At 54.5% G+C, this 21,858-nt stretch overlaps 1 protein-coding gene across 10 annotated transcripts in view; it reads left to right on the top strand.

The window, feature by feature from the left end:
- The first annotated feature begins 9,551 nt into the window (after nucleotides 1–9,551).
- Nucleotides 9,552–21,858, top strand: part of TLE3 (TLE family member 3, transcriptional corepressor) — a 46,972-nt gene continuing 34,665 nt past the window's right edge. For 9 of the 10 annotated variants that reach the window (XM_059180539.1, XM_059180538.1, XM_059180537.1 and 6 more), the window contains exons 1-4: nucleotides 9,552–10,651; nucleotides 11,215–11,315; nucleotides 11,831–11,894; nucleotides 12,964–13,008. In XM_059180539.1, coding sequence (XP_059036522.1) covers nucleotides 10,628–10,651; nucleotides 11,215–11,315; nucleotides 11,831–11,894; nucleotides 12,964–13,008 — 234 coding nt within the window. In that variant the 5' untranslated portion in view covers nucleotides 9,552–10,627. The remainder of the gene's footprint in view (nucleotides 10,652–11,214; nucleotides 11,316–11,830; nucleotides 11,895–12,963; nucleotides 13,009–21,858) is intronic. The other variant, XM_059180535.1, reaches the window with a different exon arrangement.

Genomic DNA, 21,858 nt, shown 5'->3' with positions numbered 1-21,858 from the left:
GAGAGAGCGCGAGAGAGCGAGCAGGGGGAAAAGCAGAGGAAGAAGGACAAGCAGACTCTGTGCTGAGCATGGAGCTGGAGCCCTGAGCCTGATGTGGAGTTCGATCCCAGAATCCCTCATGACATGAGCCAAAACCAACAATTGGACACTTAACCCTTAACTGACTGCACTCCCTCCCCGCCCTGTACCCCTCCAGACTTGGGATTTACAAATGTTTTCCACCATTCCACAGGATGCCTTTTCACTCTGTTGATTGTTTCCTTTGAAGTGCAGGAGTTTTTAAGTTCGATATGATCCCATTTGTCTATTTTTGTTTTTATTGACTGTACTCTTGGAGTCCTGTCCAATAAATCATTGCCAGATCCAATGTCATGAAGCTTTTCCCCTCCGTTTTCTTCTAGGGGTCTTGGGGAGAGGGCTGCCGTTCTGGCACAGGTAGGAAGATGGGGAAATGACTAACATCGAGAAAATCTGATGTCACCAAGATTCAGAGCTTAGAAAGCGGCACCACCGCACCTTCCCGCCCCGACCACCGCACTTTACCCTTGACGTTTATGAAGTCAGTGACTAGACACCGGAACCTGGGTGCAGAGAAACCCACCATGCCCGCAGACACGTCAGCAGTGAGAAGTAACTGGGGTAGCAGGGGTGGTCTCTACCATACGTTTGCTTCCCAACATCTAATCCTGGAGCCATATTTTTGTTCAGCAGCCAAGGAATCTAAAAGGGTGGTGTTGGGTTGTCAGCCTCTGCACTGAAACAGAGGCCCAGTAAGGAGGTCGGAACAGTTGAATGGATGATTAAGGCCCAGGGAGGGGGGAAGGGGGGTAAGGTAATAAATTAGATGATACACCTCCAGGCTCCCACTTAGCAGATAGCGGAGTGTTAGTCTGTGCCTCGACTTTCCAGGTGTGAAGGCATGGTGGAGTTGATGAGGCTGGTGCTGGGTAGGGTGGCCCCACGGCCCTGGGCACCGTTTCTGCACCTGGACAGGGCTATAGAGGAGTCCCACTTCTATCACACATGAGCTGGGTGGCTTGAGCAGGTCACTGAGTTTTTCTGGATCTCCTTGTTTTCCCCCTGTCTCTGTAAAAGGAGTAGCCCAGAATATCTTGCAGCTCTCTCCTGGGCTGCTGGGCCATTTCTCACTCAGGTCAGCGAGACCTGACTTTAAGTCTTCCTCCTCGGCCAACCTGCTCTGGGAGGTGAGTGTGGCCCTGGGTCTCTCGCTCCCTTTTCCCCTCTGCGACATCTCTCAAGAGCCAAGGAGACGCTGGCTCAGAGCTGCAGGGCCTCCTGAGTGTGATGATGGCATGAGGCCTTCTGCTCTCCAGCATTGTCTCTAGGCCTCCCCTCAGAGCAAGAGAGAATTTTGCAGTCACAGCTGAGAATGGATGGATGGATGCTATGTCTTGGCCCAAGAACCTCCCCCTCTGGTTCCCCCAAACAAAATATTTTAAATAATCGAACCTATAAAACAGATTTAAAAAATTGGGGGTGCCTGGGTGGCTCAGTGTGTTAAGCCACTGCCTTCGGCTCAGGTCATGATCCCAGGGTCCTGGGATCGAGTCCCGCATCGAGCTTTTTGCTCAGCAGGGAGCCTGCTTCCCTCTCTCTCTCTCTGCCTGCCTCTCTGTCTACTTGTGATCTCTGTCTGTCAAATAAACAAATAAAATCTTTAAAAAAAAAATTGGAGCTGGTCTGAGTAAAGTGGTGGAGGGGATCCCTGCGGCCCTATGGAAAGAGTGAACACCAATGCCAAAAGGCCTAATTCTCTCCCAAACTTGCTGTTATTGGCTTGGATGGTGGGGCTGGACAAAACCACTTAACTTTCTTTGGTCCTCAGTTTTTTCATCTATCAAATGGGAATAATTTCCCTACTTTCTGTGCTGTCTCTTGTCTCTGAGTCCATAGATAGGAAAGTACTTTAAGCTGAAAACACAGAAGTATGGGCATGTCGGGTTTTGTTTATAACTTGCTTTGTTCTGCATTTTTTTTTTTTTTTTTTTTTTTTTTTTTTTTTTTTTTTTTGCAGTGGGGGTTAGTAATAGCAGAATCAGTTAGACTTCCGGGCTTTCAAGATGAGTCTTTCTTGTAATTCTACTCCAACCTCAAAATCTGAAATGGTCTATCGGCTTGATCTCTTCCTTTCTTACAATGGAAGCCCCCTTCCTCCCTGTCTTTCCATGTTCCCAGAATTCCAGGGTCTACCTGCAGCCTGGACCTCTAGAGTCTCCGATTTCCCCTTCTCCCAGCCCCCTCTTCCCTGCCACTACCCACACTTCTTTGGTTGCCTCAGTCTCCCTCTGGCAGAATCCCCTTTCCAGAAAGGGCACTCCCAAAGAAGCCAAAACATATGTCATTTCTGGGCCACTGAGAACAGAGAAAAAAGAAGAAAAGGGCCTGACCACCCTGATAAAAGGGTTGGAGAGAGAGGGACCGAGCTCCACAGCCCCTCCCTCCCTTCCTGCACACGGGAGATTTTCCTTCTTGTATCTTAGGTTTGCTAGGCTGCAAATGGGGAGGTAGGGAGCCACCGTAGTTCTTCAGATTCAAAGACAGTGTTGTCTGCCATCCTCAACCCCAGCACTGGGGACATTGGGGACCAGAGAATTCTCTGCTGTGGGAGCTGCTGTGTACACTCTAGGATGTTTGAGAGAGTCCCTGGACTGTACCCGCTAGGCACCAGGAGTCCCCTGACCCTGAGTGGGGACAGCCAAAAGTGTTTCCAGACAGTGTCCAATGACGGTCCCCTTGGAAGCAAAACTCCTCTCAGCTGAGAACCACTGGTATAAGTTGAACACACTGGAAAAAAGAGACCCTTCATAATACTACCTGTATGTGACCAATACACATTTATAAATTCATCCGCTGAAAGACATAAACTGAGAGCAGATTTGGAAATGAGCATCAAAGCTGTCAGGCAAAACCCTTCTCTCCTCTCCCCACCCCCACCAGCAAAGACCCAGTACGCTCTGTGTGCTCGGGCGAGAGTCCTGCCTTCATCATCCTGGCTGACCCCCGAGAACTCCCCTCCACGGGCCCGGATAATTCCCGCAGCGTGGACCTCACCCTTGTGAAGTCGAACACATTAGTACCAGCAAAATATTTCTTAATCTCCTAAGCCTCAGCTTTGAATCCTTAAAAAGAAAAGAAAGAAACAGCACAAATCTCTTAATTAGGACGCCCAATCACTTCGATAAATATTTACCCGGTTCCAGCATGAGGCTGGAAACCCCAAGCAGTTAGTCAATAGGGGTCAGCACAGTGCACCCTGGGAGCCGCCGGATGCAGTCCAGCCTGGCTTTGGATGGTGGCTTGGAGGATGCCTCTTTCAGCGACAGGTGAGCAAATACATTCCATGCCTACTCTGCACACCTGCCCCCTGACAAAGCCCCAGGTGGGCATGGGGGGCTTATCATAAATCATTGCCTGGCTTCCTTGGCTTTCTGGAGCGAGGTGGTGGCCTCCTGTGCCAGCTGGGCCACCAAGCCAACCAAACCATCCCCTGCATTCTGTCACGTGTCCTGGCTGAGCACCTTTGCTCCTATCTGGAACTCTCCTCTTTTCCTCCACTTAGCCATGTTACAGGCCACGCTCTACAGGTAACTTCCCCGATTGTCTCCTCCATCCTTCTACCCAATCCTCTTTCCCTCTATAGACTCTTTATAGCTCTTAGGACCTGTACCCAGCCTTGAAGTAAGTAGGAGCTGTCTGGCCTTGCTACACTCCAAAGGCGAGGGCTTCCCTTAAATTTTGGTACCTCCAAAGGGGTCTTGCATAAAGTAGGTTTTCTGCCCATTCTCACCAGGTGAGCAATCAGATGCCACTATTCCGTTCCCATTTTATAGAAGTGGAAACTGAGACCCCAGGAGTTTCAGGTTTTGCAGATCCTCAGGCCTCCTGACACAAGTGGGAGCCTTCAGTTGCCACTGGAGCCTGAGATGGAAGTAGGAACTAGGGAGGAGGTCTTCGGGAAGCAAGCTCTTAGCTCCCTTCCTTGGAGAACAAAGACACCTTGTCAGGTGGCAAAACAGAAAGGATCCAAGGAAGGTTCATATTGGCCCTTTCCACTCACTGGAACTTCTGTCCATCCTTCTGGACTGAGTTCAAGGTCCACCCTTCCTGAAAGTCCTCTGAGAACCACAGAACGAGACTGCACGTTGATATGCAGGTACTTTTCTCTGAGGCTTGTCTTCTCAGAAAGTTAAAAACTCCACTGCTGTTGCAATAAGACCTCTCTGCCTGGATTCCCCCCAACCACACCCCCACCACCACCCAAGGTGTGGCTTTGAATTGCTCTCCCTGTCCTTCCCTCACAGACATACCCCTCAGGGGTCCTTGGGCAGTAGGGGTCTCCAAGGTCACCCCAGGGCCTAGATAAAGAATGGGAATTCCAGAGAGGGAGGGGACCACCCACAGATGTCAGGGGAAGGGAACTAGGTGTTCCCACTTGAGTGTGGTTACTGCCTGGTTTATTCCCCCTAGGAGCTCTGACACTAGATCTTCCTGTCTCTGCAGACACCCAGAAAATGCACAAGAACTTGAATCACTCCTGGTTCTGCATCACCATCGTGGCCACCATAGCTGACTGTGATTGATTGCTTCACATGCCAGGTTCTGGACTAAGTACATCGTGTGCATGATCTCCACCGAGCCTCAGAACAATCCTCGGCAGTAGACAGGATTGTAATCTCCACTTTACAGATGAGGAAATGAAGGCTTAGCAAGATTAAATAGTCACATAACTGGGGCCAGCCAGAGAATTAGAAGAGGGGTTGGGAGACCCTGGGAAGTCCCCCCCACCCCACCTCTCAGAGCTTCGTCCCCTTCCCTGATAAGAAGTGGCTCCCTGATATGCTCTCTAGGGGCTCCCTTTGGGACTTCCTGCGGCCCTCCAGTTTCCTGTGCTGTGTCCTGAAGCCTGATCTGCATTCCCAGGGGAAGCCAAGCTCTCCTAGTGGTGAAGACCTTGGAGCAGAATTGCCTGGGTTCAAGTCTAGCAGCCTGCAGAGTGACCTTAGGCAAGTCATTTTACCACAGTGCGTCAATTGGTCCCCTGTAAGACAGGAGTGACCCTGATAGCACCCACTCCATTCACTGTGAAAGGATTAAGTGTGTTAATATTTGTCAAGTGCTTAGAACAGTGTCTGGCAGAGTAAGCACTATGTAAGAGTTTGTTAAATAAATAAAAATTCTCTTTCCTCTTGCTCTATGGCCAGGTGCTTGCTTGCAGAGTAAGGCCTAGAATGACTAGGGGGGAGGGGCGGGCGTGTGGCAGGATTGCCTTAGCAATGGAGCCAAAAGGCCAATCATGAGAGGAGCCTTACAGAATCAACCAAAGGGAGAGGGATGAAGATTTCTCTTCCCTCCGGGCAGTCCAAAGGAGAGGTCTTAAAAAAAAAAAAAAATCAAAGTCACTTGAGGCAGAAGAAGGGATGACCGGGGAGAGCTTCAAAACTCCACCGGAAGCACTGGGATTGGTTCCTCCAACACGGAACCATAGCCTGGTGGCTGACCTGAGCCAGACCCTTTAATTTCTGAGAAAGGGAGAAAACATATATTAAAACTCTCTCTCTGAAGTGTTTGGCAATTATTTTGAAAGAACCAGAGCAGCAGCTCTTGGAGCTGGCAAACAGCTGCCCATCAACCACCCTGCACCCCAAATGAGGGGCTGGGGAAACTCGGTTTAGGAAATCCAGGCCGGGCTTTCTGTCTCACCCGGGTGACTTTTTTTTTTTTTTTTTTTAATGTGCCAGGAATTCCTCTCCCACGTGGGGTGGACTCCGAGGTACTCAATTAAGCAGCCAATGAAAAGTCAGCTCTCCGGTAGCAAATGACCCTGACACTTCTTGTAACATAAACAGTTGAAACGTTTCCAATTAGAACTGGAGACAGAGACGTTTGAACTCTTTCTCTCCACTCCCCTCCTTCTTTAAAAATAATTGTCAAGCGCTTTGGACATGGTGTTGTATACATGTTTTTTTATTTTCTTTTCTCTTTCTCGAGCATAAAAGAAATGTATATTTCTCCTTGTTCTTTTTTAATTTGTAGGGTGTCGCGCGGGTTAGAGTGGTGGCAAGCCTAAGGGGGTGCTGGCCTGGTTACTTACCTCCGGCCCCTCTTCCGGTTCTGGACTCGGGAGAGCAGGGAGTGATGCTGGGTGTGCATCGAATAGGATTCCGGAGGCGGGCGAGAGGGGCCTGTGACCCTACAGCTTGACCCTCGGAAAAGGCTGCTAATGAATGAAAGAGTGAATGAATAGGAAAGAATCAATGCCTTTCCTTCAGCAAATGCTTGCACAGATACTCCTCCCGCAGGCAAAGGAGGGGCTGAGGTTGGTTCTTGAGCTGGCTGCCCCGGATTCTAATCTTAACACTTCTGCCCAGCTTGGGGCAAATTGGGAGCTTTCTCTGCCTCTCTTTTATACTCTGTTAAATGGGGTTACCAGCCGGGCAGCTTTCCAAGGGCGTGAGGTGAGGACAGAGAGAAGTTCTCGCTTGGCTAACAGCGGCCTGCCTGGTGTATAGTAAGCGCTCTAGGGCCCTAACCATTCTTGACTTCGTGGCTGGCCCTCCTGCTGCGCCCTACAGGAGGCGGCGCTCTGCAAAACCAGGTCCGTCTATGCATCCGCGCACTCTTCCAACGTGCTGCGTCCCGCGCGGGCGCTGGGGCTCACAGGTGAACTGGACGGGAGTCCTCCCTGTGGGAGTGTCCAGGCTCCTGGGTTCCCGGAGACTGCGGACGTCCGGGCAAGAGCCGTGCCTACGCCAGGGACAGAGCTGCTGGGCTCTTCTGTCCGCAATCCGAGTAGACCTGACCGGGGGGCTGGGACTAGTCGGCCTACTGCGGGCGGGCGCCGTCGGAGTCAGTCCGGAATCAGATCGAGAAAGGGAGGCCGGACGAGGCGCATCTTGAAGGCATTGTGTTTAGTAAATCCAGGCGAGACGCACACCCGCTACTCCCCCTCCTCTTGGCTCCCAAATCGAGACCTGCTGTGGGATCCCCAGTTTACGGGGTCTTAAAATCCCCTCCACTTTGATTAGCAGCTTCAAAGGGCTCCCTTTAAAGTTTGCCCCCTCCCTGCCCCCACCTTTCCCTTTACAGGCCACCCCTCCCCCATCTCTCCTTTCTAGACTTCTGGACAACAACAAAACACAACGCAAGTATGGGGCGGGGATGGGAGGGGAGGGAGAAATCTTCAGGTTTTCTCCTAAACGTGGGCTGTAGAAATTACCTGTTTCGGGCGTGCGCAGGAGTCAGAGAACCGTGGAGTTTAGGGTTTTTTTTTTTTTTTCCTTTCTTTTTCCTTTTTTTTTCTTCCTTTTTTTTTTTCTTTTTTGGTGTGTGTGTGTTTTTTACCTTTTATTATTTAAATTGATACGTTTCATTACTAGGGAGAAAAATAAAATATTCCTTTGATACACAAAATCAAATTGATATTTAGCCTCTGCTTACTTTTTTATGCATGGCTCCTTTATACCACATGGTAGTGACAGATTGTTTGAGCTGGAAGGAAAAGCCATTCAAAGCTAATTAAGCAGCCATTCCAAGCACTATTTGCAAGCGGGAGGCTCAGAAGCCTCGGCATTTGTCAGCGCTCCCCCACCCCTCGTGGTTTTGACTGACAGCTCTGGCCGCGGACTGACAGCTCCCGGCAGTTTCACCAATCAGGAACAAGGAGCCCCCTCGGAGGTCTCTGATTGGTTTTCCGGGTCTTGCTCGGGGGCGGGGTCGACGGCTCCCACGTGGGGGGCAGGAGCGAGAAAGGGGCGGGGCGGGTAGGAAGCGGGTGCGCCCACCCGTGACGTAAAGGGGAGGGCAGAGAAGGGGGAGGGGAAAAGGAAGCTCCAAAGAGGAGCCATTTTGTGTCTAATGAATGCTGCGGCCAGATGCTCGCATCTGTCGAGCTGGGCTTCTCCCTTCCCACCCCCTTTGGTGCGCGCCGCAACGATTTATGTTTTTATTTAGGAAAATAAATAAATGAAGAGAGGAGCGCGGTTCAGGGCTGGCGGCCGGAGCGGGCGCTGGAGGTTCAACTCCGAGGCGGGCGCTCACGTGTAACTCCCTGCGCACCGGCCTCCGAGAGCCCGCTCGCTCTCAGCTCCTCATTAAGATGCAAGAGCGAACTCCATATCCTAATGAGGGGAAAATATAGATCCGGGGGCGCGCGGCCGGCTCGCTCGCGCCCGCCACCGGCCCCGGGGTACGTGCGCTCTCATGGAGATGCCGGGGAGGAACCCGGATTCCCCCCCACCGGGGCCGGTCCACCTGGCGGTGCCCGAGGGGGTCCGGGGCAGGGCCGCTTCCCTCCACCCCCTTGGTCCGTCTTCCCTGACGTAACCCCGAGCGGCAGATCGAGGCTACCGGTTTGCGGGCAAACTGGTCCCCGCAGTCTGAGTGGCCTGTGCGACCCCGCGGGGAGTCCCGGGGGCGCGGCGGTGGGGGTACGAGAGGAGCGCACGGGGGCGGGCGAACGTCTGCGCCTCCCGGGGCGTCGAGGCTGGCGGCCGAGACACCCACGGGCCGGCACGCGCGCCCCTCCGGAGGCTTCCGCCGACGCTGTGACACTGCAGCGAGCAGGCCGGCTAAACCGGGTGGGAATGGGGAGCTCCCGGGCCCGTGCAGGGCAGGGCCGCCTCCCCATCGCCTCCGCCGCACCCCGGGCTCGTGTGCGCGGTGAGGAGCCGCGAGAAGGAGCCCCGAGTGGGGAAAGCGCGATCTGGGCGGGTTGTCCGCCGGCAGCCGGCCCTTCCATCTGCGCTGGCCGCCGAGCAAGAGTTCCTCGGACTTCTCGCAGGCAGCCGCAGCACATCAAAGACGCCGTTTATTTGGCTTTCTGAAAAGAAGGAGGAATGAACAAAGAAGAAAAGCTGGGGACCCGTGGGGGGGGGGGCAGGAGAAGGGGTAAAGAAAGGGGCACCCTCAGTTCCCATCGAATTTTTTTAAGGTGGGAGGCAACTTTGTGACCCACCATTTTATCAGTCTTAAATCTTGCGAAGTGAAAACGTTAAAGTGACAAAGTGATTCTGTTTGTTTTATAGTATCTAATTGGGCTGCTTTGCAGACCTAATGAGATTCGAGGGAGGAATCGTTCGCCGCCACTGCAGAATAAACTGATACATTACTACCAGCCACAGGTTTTGAGGACCGTACAGCTTGTCTTTTTTTGTTTTGTTGTTATTCCTCTGTTTCCTTTCTTTACCCCTCCCGCCAAATAATTATTTGCTAGTAGATCGTGGGGGGAGGGGAAGAAAGAGAAAAGCGGGTGGGGGGAGTCTAGCAGCCCGGGACTATAATATATATCTATTTATTATATGTCTTTCGGTTAATTCCTGATCTGAGGAGCGCTGTTTTTCACTCCCATGCGAAAGTCACCAGCGGGTAGGGCCTGATTGCTACTTTTCATGCATAGTTTTAGACACAAGAGGGCATTGTGACGTCGCGCCCGGCGGCGCCCAGTCGCAGGCCGAGTCCGGTAGCCCCACGTGGGGGCCCCGCACTCCCATTGGCCAGCGCAGGGCGAAGCTGCCACATTATTTTGTTACTTTTCAGTCCCTATTTGGAACTGCTCTCGCGGCAGTTCAGACCTCGTGCTCGTCCCCCTCGCCTGTCTGTGTGTGGTATCCGCAGGTCCGGGGCACTTTTTTGGGTGTGTGTGTGTGTGTGTGTTTGGTAGTGTGTGTTTGGGGGGTTTGTCGGGGCGCGGAGAGGACAGCCAGGCCGAGGGGAAGGAAGGAAGCCGCAGAGCTCCCGGGTCTCCGGCTGCGCTCTCCTGCCTGTGCGCTCCGAGGCGGCTGCGGTGGCGGCGCCGAGCGCTCCTCGCCGAGGACGCGGCGCTGGAGCTGGGAACAGCGAGGACCCATTTGCGGAGGCTTCCTGTGCCCGCTGGAGTTAGGATGCCAGGGCGGCTGATTTGCACCTACTGAGCCTGGAGTTTCCTCCTCGGCCCTGGGAAGGGCTTGCAGCGGCGGCGGCGGCGGCGGCGGCAGTAGCAGACGGAACAGCAGGCTCTCCTCTCCGAGGGGGGGCGTCGAAGCGCCCGCGCCGGGCTCCCGCCCTCACCCTCCGGCGCTCCTGCGGCCCCCAGCCACCACATCGGTGCTTGCCTCCTTCCTCTTCTCCACGAGCGCCGCCTCTGGGATCGGACCCGCGCGCCCCGGATGCTGGGGCAGCCTCGGCGCGCCCCCCTCGCGGCGCGAGGCGCTGAGTGATCCCGGAGGGGGCCCTCAGTCGCCCCAGGAGGGGACCCCGGCCTCGAGACCCCGCGCCGGAGCCACCGTGGAGACGACGATGTCCGCACAGCGCCCGGCTCTGAAGCGCTCCACGCAACTGGGGGAAGGCGGCCGGCCGCAGCCCGCCGAGCCCTAGGCGCACAAAGCCCGCGCCCGCCGCCCGGCCTCGGCGCCCGCCGACGACTTTGCCGCCTGCTCCGCAGCTCTTTGTCTCGACTTGGGGCGAGCGCCCGACTCTGGGATTTCGCTGCGAGAGCGGGCTGGGGGGGCCGGGGGCGAGCTCTAGGTTTCCCGGCCGCCCCCCGCTGGGGCTTGGCTCCCCCCTCCCGCGTACCTCCCCGGCCCGAGCTCTCGGCGCTTCTACGCTCTCGGAATCACGACCCCTCCCTGCCATGTATCCGCAAGGCAGACATCCGGTGAGTAATTGCAACTCGGTTTATTTAAGCATCTATCATGGCAGGGTAAACGAGGCAGTTTATCTGGCACCTCCATTTTGCTTGTTGCTACCTTTATGGGGTGTGTGTGTGTGTGTGTGTGTGTGTGCGCGCGCGCGCGCGCTCACACAAAGGGGATAGGGATGGGGGGGCGCCGTTGAGAGAGGAGGTTAATTCCGCCCGAGTGGCGCGGGGGGCTGCCCGTGTTCCAGCGGCACTGTTTGTTTTCACGCTGCCCACCCGCCCCCTCTCCCAACTCACCCAGCTGTCTCCCAGTCCCTGTCTTACTTGGGAATGGGAGCCCGTTCGTGCAGGGGATGCAAGCCCCGGCCGCCAATGGGGAGGGATATGGGGCGTCCACCGCCGCCTCCCCCTCCCCCCGCCTCGACGGGCAGCTGAGAAACTTGCTAGGAACGTTCTGGGCTGTGAGGGTGGCCTCTGGGTTGGGCGGGGGGAACCGGCAGAAGCCGCCGAGGGGCAGAGGCAGCCCGGAGCCCCATCTGACTCCCCCGCCCCCTCCCCTGTCTTGTCCTCGCGGACTCCAGGCTCCCCATCAGCCCGGGCAGCCGGGATTTAAATTCACGGTGGCTGAGTCTTGTGACAGGATCAAAGACGAATTCCAGTTCCTGCAAGCTCAATATCACAGGTAAGGCGGATGGGGGCCTCCCCGGGGCCGGCGGGGAGGGGCGTCCCCGCCACGGCTCCTGCCACCCCCAGCGGGGACGGTGGGGGCTCCCGACCCGGGGCGGCGGGGCAGCCCGGGCCTCCGCCTTTTGTTTCCCCTTTGCGAGAGCGCGGCGCCTTAACCCTTTGCTGCCCGCAGCCTCCCGGCTTTCCCCGCCGCCCGCTGGGCCCGCGCGAGGTGAGGATCGGTGTCGCGGGGGGCTCATTCCAGGTTCCGGGGGTCGCGAGCCGGGCCCCCCGCCCCCGTCCCCCGCGGCTTGGAGAAGTCCACGCGCTCGGCCGCGGGAAGTTTCAAGTTGTTTCACTCCCCTCCCGGCGGCGGGGAGCAGAGCCCCCTCCGCCCCGAGGCTGCGGGATGATCGGGGTACCCCCGGGGCGTCAGGAAGTAGTAAAGTGGCTCGTGGAGGCCCTGGCGCTGGAGCCTCGGAGGAGGCTGCGCGGGCTCCAGGCCTGAGCAGGCTCCTCCTGCCCTCGCAGCCTCAAAGTGGAGTACGACAAGCTGGCGAACGAGAAGACGGAGATGCAGCGCCATTACGTGATGGTGAGAGGCGGCCGCGGGCCTGGGGCGGGGGCGGGCCGAGGGCGGGGGTCCGGGGACCCTGCAGCGGGGTCCCCAGCACGCGGCGGCCGGCCAGCCAGCCGCAGGGTAGCTCTGGGAGCCGGTGTTAGCCGCAGTGTACCCCGACCCTCCACTTCTGCTGTCCCCCTCCACTAACCCCCCCACCCCCACCCCGCCTTAGCCCGGGCCACTTGCAGGAGGGTGGGTGAGAGGAGGGGCAGAAAGAGAAACCCCACTCCAGGCGGGGCGCTTGGACGCTACCTCTATGCCCCTTTCATTTGTGTTTTCAAGGTTTCCCAGAGGGCTGCTTGCCCTGTCTTGGCTAGTGAGATAGCATTGGATCAGCCCACGTCGGGTTGGAGGAATCTCTCTCTTAGAGACCTCCTGGGAGTGTTTGGAAACTTTGCTGCTTTGCAGCCCTGGGATCTGGCCAGAGTGGGACAGAAGCTCTCTCTGCCTCCCCCTTGCCTCCCCCTGGGTTTTGTGAGCCTGGAGGAGCCTTTGAAAGCCCTTTGCCTCCATTCCCCTCCCTCCTCAGGGATACCCCAACTGGAGAATCTGGTCAGCCTTGGGGCAGGAGATTGATTCTCACCCGTTTCCCAGTGTCTGTTTCAGTGAGTTTCAATCTTCCGTTTGTGAGAGAACATGGAAGGCACTTAAGCGGCCTCCCTGCACTGCTTTTCACATAAGAGGCCTTCGACACATTGCTAAATAACTCTCAGAGGACAAGAGGGTCCCAGTGTACACACGATTCCCTGTTGAACCCGAACCTTGTATAAACAGGATATATGGCACATGGGATGCTTGTGGGAGGGGTTGGGCTCTGCTCTTCGCACTACTGCATGTATAATGTCCTGTAGAGGAGAGAACAACACTCGCCCACTGTCAGCTCTTAAACCCATCTCTGTAGCTTGCTTCGGGTTTGGGCTGAACCCCTTTAGCAGACGTATCATAAAAGTATGACTTGGCCAGAAACCTGCCCCAAAAGCTGAGTTTGGAAAGTGAGCAGATCAGTGTGTTGCCTGTTAACGGTGATTCTTTTCACTTTTAGTACTACGAGATGTCCTACGGCCTGAACATTGAAATGCACAAGCAGGTAAGTGCTTTTCTTTCTAAAAAATCTGATGGTTAAAAACATATAAGCCATGGGTTTCTGATAGCCTCTCCTGTTTGAAAATGAGCCTAGTCCTTGTGTTCCTCCTACTTCCCCTTGAAGAGTGAATGGATCCAGTCTCCAAAATTCAGGGTCTGAGGCGTCGCTGATTTCTTGGACATTTTGAGGTTTTTAGCAATCAAGCTTGTGAAATTAGTCCCGGTTTTGGATCTTGGTGGACGATAAAGGAGCAAAAGTAAAGCTGTACCTTCAGGATCTGCTTTACAAACTCCTGAAGCTCAGAGTGGGGATTGCTGGCTGCTTTGAAATGTTTTAATGTAAAATTCTTGAGGGGAAACACAGGAGGGATATGTCTGTGTGTGTTTATGTGCGAAAATTTGATGTTCTACCTTGATAAGATTAACTTCAAGAGTCTTAAAAGCCAGGCTGAGCAGTCAGAATTTAAGGGCACAAGTCACTAAATGCTGAGAAATAGGAATCCAGGATGAACTACGGCTAAAATGCCTTGGAACCTTGCAGTTCCAAGGCCGCTTTCTCCTCTCCATCTTCATTTGAAGGCAGCTGGGTTCCCATTTTACAGAGAAGGAAGCTGAAGCGGAGAGATGAAGTAACTTGCCCTGGGGCAGCCTCGTGGGGGCTGTTGAGATGGCTGGTAGTTGAGCTCAGCTTTGAAATCCTGAAGTCAAACCAGTTTCGCTAGTGTGCTGCTGTTTGATGGATATGTAAACTACCTCGAATTGTCACTCTTCTAATAACAGTATACCTCAAACCTAGCAAATACAAACAGCCTTTATCTCCAGTGCATATCAGTAACTAGTCCCAGGCGCTAGGCTGGGCTGTGGGAGAGGCCTGTTTGTGTATTTGTGTTCCAAGGAGAGGCTGCCTGTAATTTGGCTTGGCCAGAGATTAGAAGTGACTTGGCACAAATAAATGGCCCAGGCCGGTTGTTCTTTTTAACAATTGGTGTTCTTGAAATCTCAGAAGGCTGTTGACTCATTCTAGCCTTTGGTGACCGTGACTTGAATGGATTTTTTGCTTCAAAGGAACAGTCATTTACAAGGTCTAAATTTTGTTCTTTCTTCGGGGGGTGCACAGGGACCCAGGCAGGTGAGAAGGGCAGGTGACCCAGGAATGCTTGTAGATTGCCACCTGCTTTAGCGGCTTCCTATAAAGCTTTTTGAATCTGTGGTTTCCTTTCGGTACTGGAGGAGCCCCAGTGTTGGGTAGAGGGCAGCCAGAAAGGGGCCCGAGTTTTTGGAGCAAGGTAGGAAGCCAGTCTGTGGCTTCCTGAGGGATTATGAGCTCCTTAGGAAGGCGCAGGAAGGCTACCAGGGTCTTACTTCTTGAGCCATGGAAAATCATAAGCAGACACAGCTTGGTACGTAAGGATATTTCTCTTCAGAAGAATGAACTGGAGACAGGTTCTATCCACAAATTTTAGGTGGGACCAGCGGGATCTGACTCGTCCAGTCCGAATGCCTGCAGCAGCCCTGGGTTCTCAGGAGTTCAAGGATCTTGGGGTATCAGGCAAGGTGCCACCTCCTCCCTTTCTCCACCCCCACTATTTTCCCCGTCAGTGCTTAGTATCTTGGGTGTGTTTAAAGAGGGTAATTGCACCCAGGTTTAAAATTTATAGCAGCAGTTATTCTAAGAGCTTCGTAATTAAGGTGTAATACGTTGTTGCATGTTGAGGTCTGCATGGGTGGTGTTCCCTAGTCTGTGAGTGGATGGTTCTTTGGCACAAAGAATCCATCTTGGCCGGTGGAGCAAAGGTGTTCCTGGAGTCCTGGGGAGACTCTGAACTCTGGAAGAGTTAGCCGTCAGAACGCCTTCGGTGGTGGGGTTCGCCCCAAGAGCAGCTGTGTGCGTCTGGGACCTCTGGCGATTCCCCAGACTGAGCTCTTAGGGGGAGAATGCCTGAGGTTTGGCAACATAGTCTCACAGTCCTCCCAGCTGCTAGAGGCAGACAGATGGGATTCCTTGTGCCCTTTGTAGAGGCCAGGAAATTGAGGCTTCAGGGAGGCCAGTGGGGCAGAGCTGAGACTCCAGGCCACACCTCTGGATTGCCCCACTGAGCACTTTGACCCCACTCCCTGCTCCCCTTTGCCTTCCAGCTCGTTCCACTTGGCTTCCGAGCATGGACAAGTGTGCTCTGAGCGCCAAGGCCTTCGCAGGGTTTAGGGCACAGTCTTGCGTTGGGTGTAATCGCCCTGTGGCTGTGGAGGAGCAAAGAGGCAAGAGGTGAAGAAACCGGGGCTGAGAAAGGCAGCCCTGACCTAATGAGGCCGGCCACTCCCTAGGCTTGTGAGGGTTCTGCAGAAGAAAGCCCAGCCACTAATTGTAGTGTGGGTCTTGGGTGCATTTGGCGGATGGTGGTTAGGCCTGAGCAAACAAGTTTATCAGCTGACCTGTTTAGCGGTTGACTGGTGTTTTATCTGCACACACAATCAAGTGACTGGAGTGCTTGAATTATTCATGCAGTGTCCTGCCCTCTAGACTTGACTGTTCGTGTGATTACATCTGCCTGGAACAAACACGCCGGATTCTTCATCTTTAAGCTCAGCAGTGGGGGCGGGGACTGGGTGTACCTTTATGTAATAGGTAAGGTCTAGAGCCAGCATCTTGGGAACTGGGGGGGGTCCTCAGCCTGCTCGCCCGCAGCGCCACACCCCCTCTTTCCACCAACCGCCAATACACACACACACACACACACACACACACACACACATAGACACACTTTTTTTTTTAAAGCTCTCCTTTGCTGTCTCTATGGGAAATGCCTATTGGGACGCCTGGGTGGCTCAGTTGATTAAGTGACTGACTGCCTTTGGCTCAGGTCATGATGCCGGAGTCCCAGGATTGAGTCCCGCATCTGGCGTCTAGCTCCACGAGGAGTTGGCTTCTCCCTCTGACCTTCTCCCCTCTCAAATAGATAAAATCTTAAAAAAAAAAAAAAGAAAAAGAAAAAAATGCCTATTAGTCGGGAACCTCAGGTTCCGCCAGCTGGGCCGCAATTATTGGGCAGCTGACAAAGTGTATCCAGCCGAGAGGTAAAACTCACTGGGGCTAGCTCCTTTCCTGGCTGTTTCTCTGTCTCCTCCTTGCTCTTTCTCCAAGCTGTCAGATCCCAGAGAAGTAATAAATGGATTTTCCTCCTACTCATCTGCCTATCTCCTTGAGTATTGCAGAGCAAAGATTACAGAACCACGGGCCAGGCCTCAGGCTTCGAGGGGGTCACCCACCTTCTCCAAGCTCCGGCTTCCAGGCAGAATGTCAAGGGTGATACAACGAGGCCAGGGAGGCGATGGTGGCTGTCGAGCTCATCGGCTCCCATCCTGTTCCTGCTGAGGCATTTGGTGCCAGCCACCATTCCCAAAGCCGGCTTAGAAAGGAGCGCCCCAGAGCACCTGTTGGGCGCTGGGTTTGAGGCCGGAGAAGCTGGGTCAGGCTGTCTTTACCTCCCCCACTCAGCACTGAGGTTTCAGAAGAGGACTTGAGGCATTTGGAACTCTGGGGCAGCTCCATGCCGATACCTAACAGTCCCCTTTCTTCTGTAAGCCTGAGGAGGAACCCTTCCTCCGAGTTTCCTTTGGCATCCCAGAACTGGGAGAGCCCTTTGGCTTCTCATCCAAACCTTCCATGTTACAGATGAGGAAACTGAGGCACAGGAGGGGAGCTGAGCTTGACTCAGTCACCCAGTCCCGAGTTAGTGCTGGGGCTGCTTCTGCAGCCTTCTGTCCCGTTCCCTGGGTCTCTGTTTAGCAGGACTTGAGAAGTAAAACATATTTACTAAGCCATTGCCCTCTGTGGCTGAGTATTCCTGCTTCTCTCTGCCTTATAATCTCAAAAGGCTCAAAGCTGGGTATAGGAAAGTACAAAGTACCCCATTTCGGGTTGTATAACCTTATCAGCTGAACACTTTTTCCCATAGTCCTCTTCTGAATTGCCCGCTGTTTGCACAGCCAATGACTTGATGTGCGTAATAATAAACCCAATGCATAACTAGCAGCCCCAGAGGGAAGGTTCGCTGGCGAGGTAAAGTGGTACAACCTGTGAACTTTTTACCCGAGGATACAGGAAACCACGAACATGGGGCTGAAGAAGGAGATGGCAAATTTCCGTCCCCTCCCCTCTCCATCCCCCCAGTAATTAGGGCCTTGGCTGGAAGGTCTCCAGGTACAAGTTGATGTTCTGTGACCATCACTTTAGCAGGTGCTGGTGGCCAGAGGGAACCAGCAGGTGGCGAGGTTACAGAGTCCACACCCAGGAGTGCCAGTCTCTGTGGCATCGGGATTGAGCTAAGAAGAGATCTGGACTAGTGTTTTCTTTTGGCATCCAGGCACCGCTCCTAGGCCCTGGTTTCCACCTAACCTTTCCCGGCTGGTCACTGTCGCCCAGGACAGTCTTCTAGAGTCCCACAGGTTCTCTCACTGCCCCGGGGGCCTGCCTTGGTCGGCTTTGGGGTCTGCTGAGCTCCAGGCCCCAGACTGCCTTCTACCCCAGTCTTCTCTGGACCTCTGGTCTTCACCTTCGAATGAGCTGTCTGAGCAGGGTTGGTGTGGTTCTCTGGCTCTTTCCCTTATCATTCTTTTGATCACTGGGATGGCCCAGGAGATGGGCACATGGATGGCTCCCCCCTTACTCAAGGACACTGAGCCTGGGTTAGAAACCTGGCTTCTTAATAAGATTCCTTTAGTGAACTCCTCTAGGCCAGTGGCCCCCGCAGGGCACAGAGCTCTTCTTTCTCTCTTTGGATTCTTCCTCCTCCACTTAGTATAGGAAGGGCCTGGTCTGTGTGGAAGGCCCTTCATTTCCATTTTATCCTAGGAGTGTGCTGGTCAAGGAATGAGTTCCCTTTTCCCTCCTGCACAGGGAAGTGTTTTTAATCCAAATCTGTTTGTACAATATACTGGGACACGGGGGGGGGGGGGGGGGGGGGGGAGAAGGTGGTCAAGGCCAAATCTCAGTGGGGTTTCCCCCTCTGCTGTGGCACACTCTGGCTGTCTTTCTCACACTTCATCATCTTGTTTCTGTAGCCATGGAGGAAACCCCTGGGCTGGGGTCTGTTACGCGCACTTAGCACGAAATAGGTGCTCAGGAAACACGTTGGTTTTCCTTTACTCCGAATTCCTCAGCTTTTCAGAGGGTGGGATTCCAGATTCCCTGAGCCCCAGCGGGAGGAAGTGAGGGTTTTAATTGTGGGTTGGCCCCCCAGCTCTGCAGGCTTCCTCCTACAGCTCAGCATCCAGCTTCTTCATCAGGAAAATGAGGGGGTTGGATGCCTGCCAGAGCAGTTATTAGGGGCTGGGATGTGCCGGGTGTGGGCTGGGGCCCGTTACACAGCCGAATAAGACACCATCCCCTCGCCTGGGGAGTCGGCATCTCAGGAAGTCATGGAGCACAGTGAGGGAAGTGCTACTAATATGGCCCAGTCTCCCCGAGGAGCACCCAGGACAGGAGCGGGACAGAACGGCTTATTCATCCCCGGAAAGGGGAGTCAGCTCGGGTCCAGGAAGACTACGGGTCCAGGAAGACTACACCGAAGGGCTGTTACCTGAGCCTTAAAGGGGGGCAGGGGTTAGGAGGAGGAGGAGGCTTCTCGGCTTCTCTCTCTCTCTCTCTGTCTCTCTTGGTGACAGCAGCTCTTGGAAAGGCCAGCGGAAGCACAGTCCACAAGTTGGGAATGGCGGTGGGCGTGGGGCTCCACTTGGGGAGTGAGGTGAGGTGGTGACATTTTGCAGCAAAGTGATCTCCCAGGCCTCTCTGCTCTCACACTCCCGCCTCAGCGGCTCCCTCTGTCCCCATATGGCTCTGCAGGGCTGGCCCATGTCCATCTGCCTGGGGCCGACTGGGGGGGGGGAGGGGGGAGGGGGGGTGGCGGTGGAGGCGGTGGGGGGCAGACGCCTGGGGCTGGTGGAGGCCTCTGGGCCCTGCTTCTCCACCCCCGCCTGCCGCTTTGACCTTTCTTCTCCAAAGTGGCATTGCCTCCTTCCCCCGTGTGGGTAATTCTGTAATGACTGGTTCTGACCCGCCCCTCCCCCATATTTAATTCTCATCAGCCGGCTCTCTCCACTTTGCTATTAATGATAGCAGCCAGCGAAATAGCTTTCAACATGCCATTGACAGTCTGGTTTAAGAGAGCACTTGAAGTAGTGCTAGACAGCTGAAAGCACCCATAATTGTGTACCAGAGTGAGAACTGCGTGCTCGAGGGCCTTGTTTTTATATGCTTAAAGGGACAATATCTTGTTTTCAACAAATGCTCTTGCAGACTCTGGGCCAAGATGCTGGCTCCTCTTCGCACGCCTCTCCTGTCCCCTGGCTTTTTCTTTCCTCTCTCTCGCCTTTCACAAGACATGTTCCCCCTCAGGTTGGGGGCTGAGGAGAAACTTGGGGAAGGAGGTTTTTTCGGAAGGGCTGTTCTCCCCTGTGTGTGGATATGGAGTTCTTTTGTTGGCTAAGGATGTCACAGCCTGAGGAGGTGGGGTTAGGCTTCCAAGGGGCCCTCTGTGTCCCTAGGATTGGGGGGGGGGGACCTCTGTGGGGGCAGGCTCCACTCCTTGGAGAAGCACATCAGGGACCGTGGAGGCCTTGGCCCCTTTCAAATCAGATTCTGGGAGGCTGTTCATTGTGCAGAGGCCCCTCTAGAAAGCTTGAAGGTCCGTAGGGCAGGGACTCGCTCTTAAGTGGAGGTTCATGCAGGGCTTGGGGGCTTAACCAGAGGTCCCATCTTCTCAGCCCTGGGGATTTTGCCTGAGAACAAAATCTCCCTCCTCTCCACCCCAGCCAACTTCATAACTGTGAAGATGCCACTCAGCCCTTTGGGCTGAAATCCCCCTCGCCCCAAAGCTCCCCTTCACCAGTGGCATCCTTGGCGGGTGAAGACAGAACCAGGTTCCCAGGGGTGGGGCCTGGAGTCCGGCTGTGGCAAAGGCCAGGACTGTGTGTGGATGGGCTTGGCGTGTGTGTCCAAAGGGGCGTCCTCCTTTCACCCACCATGTGAGTGACACCACCAGGGGCCTGGGGTCCTGCAGCAGCTTGCCACCACCACTACCAAGTAATTCCAGCCGAGGGCCTTTGTGGAGGACTGAGCGTTTGAACGTTGTGATCTTCCAAATATTTTGATACTGTTGACTCTTGGTATTTCTGTTGCACTTGGTCGTTTGCAAAGCGGAGTAGACCTTTTCATCTTAGAGACCCCAGATAAGAGGCATTCGGGAGCAGGACAAACACACACCAAGAGGAGAGCATCAGAGTATGGGGTGTGAGGACCTGGGTATATCCGGGGCACTAGAGGGCTGTGTTCATAACTGGATGGGGCAGCAGGGACTGGTGGGGCGGGGTGTGTGTGTGTGTGTGCGCGGAATGCTGTCTTTGTGAGTTCCCTGAGGGGTAGGACCATTTTGTATTCATTGGGGCTCCTGAGCCCTGCATGATTCTGGGCCCATACTGGGTGCACAAATGTAAGTTTTACGGGGACTCGTGGAGGGCAACATTCTAGTTTGAGGTTCTCCCCTGACTCTGTAGAGCATTATGGACTTTCTGGGAAGGATATAGGTTTTCTCCGGCTTCTAAGAGAGATCTGTTGGCTGCAAAGTTGTGATTGGAGAAAAGAAGCATGAAAGTGTCCTGTTGAGCTTTTGTGTTAATGCGTCTTTAATACAGTTTAAGGGTTTTGTCTTGTTTTTGTGTTTTGTCTTGGTCTGTGGGCAGTTCAGTCGTACAAAGGGATGATAGGAGGTGGTGAGGAAAGAGATAGTGGGGAAGAAGATGATAAAGCAGAGATGGGGGAGGAAGGAATGAGGAAGAGAAAACATGCTGAATTGGGATTCTGAGAAGGAACCGAGTAGCAGGAAGGCGAGAGTCAGTGGCTCGGAGGTAAATTGGTAAACTGTGCCTGGCCTGCCTTGGACATCTCTTTGGCCGGGGAGTTCCACGTGCCACAGCCTTATCCTACTGCCCTTTAAATCCTTGCTGAGCACTGTTCACACGCTTCAACTGTTTGTTGTTGTTATTGTCATTCTTTTAAAAAACGGAACGACATCTAGTCTAGCCCAGTGGTAGAAGTTCCTTTTTTGTTTGCCCCCAAAAGTGACATCTTCCCTTGCAAGGAGACTCAAACGAGCAAGAGTCCTTCCCACAGTCCTGCAGCACTGGGGGTGCCAGGAGCGCCTTGGGGACAGGGGAGGGGCAGGGAAGGGGTCTCCTCCTGGTTGGTTGTGAAGGCTTTGGTTCTGGACTCCTACACCACCCAGCTAGTCTCTGACCGGAAGGTTGGAGGAGGAGGGAGGAGGCCTTCTACCCGGTACCCAAATACTTGGCTAGGGAGAGCCCTCAACAGGTCCGTCCGGACCCCGAGTGTCAAACTGATTGTCGGGTCAAGGGCATGCTTGGTGAACCGGTGGCAATTTCTGCTAGGAAGAGCCGGGCAGTCTGGGGGAGACCAGTGGGTGAAGGATGGGAGTCAGTCCTTGGTCTAGGGTGGGGGGCAGGAAGTCTCCAACTTCCTGTGCAGGAAGAGGTAGGGCAGACTTGGCGAGCCCTGGAGCATAGGTGGTCCCAAGTGGTCTGGAGCGAGGGGCTCGGTGGCCTATGGGAACGGAGTGAGCACGAGACCCAGCAGGTGGAGGCCGTGAGTGGGCCAGGACTGATGGGCCCAAAGGAGCTTTAGCATCTCCTTAAACCCTTCCCTGTTGCTTTTCCTGGAAGCCGTGCCTTCCTCCGAGCCCCCTCACTCCTGGAGAGGGCAGCAGTCCAGTACTTACCTGGCTTTGCCTCAGGGCAGAAATCCTAACAGAGCGGTTGAGGTTGGTGGTTGGTGTTGCCCCCGGTG

The sequence above is a fragment of the Mustela lutreola genome, chromosome 7, assembly GCF_030435805.1.
Source record: "Mustela lutreola isolate mMusLut2 chromosome 7, mMusLut2.pri, whole genome shotgun sequence".
Classification (NCBI taxonomy): domain Eukaryota; kingdom Metazoa; phylum Chordata; class Mammalia; order Carnivora; family Mustelidae; genus Mustela; species Mustela lutreola.
This window is presented reverse-complemented; position numbering and strand designations above follow the sequence as displayed.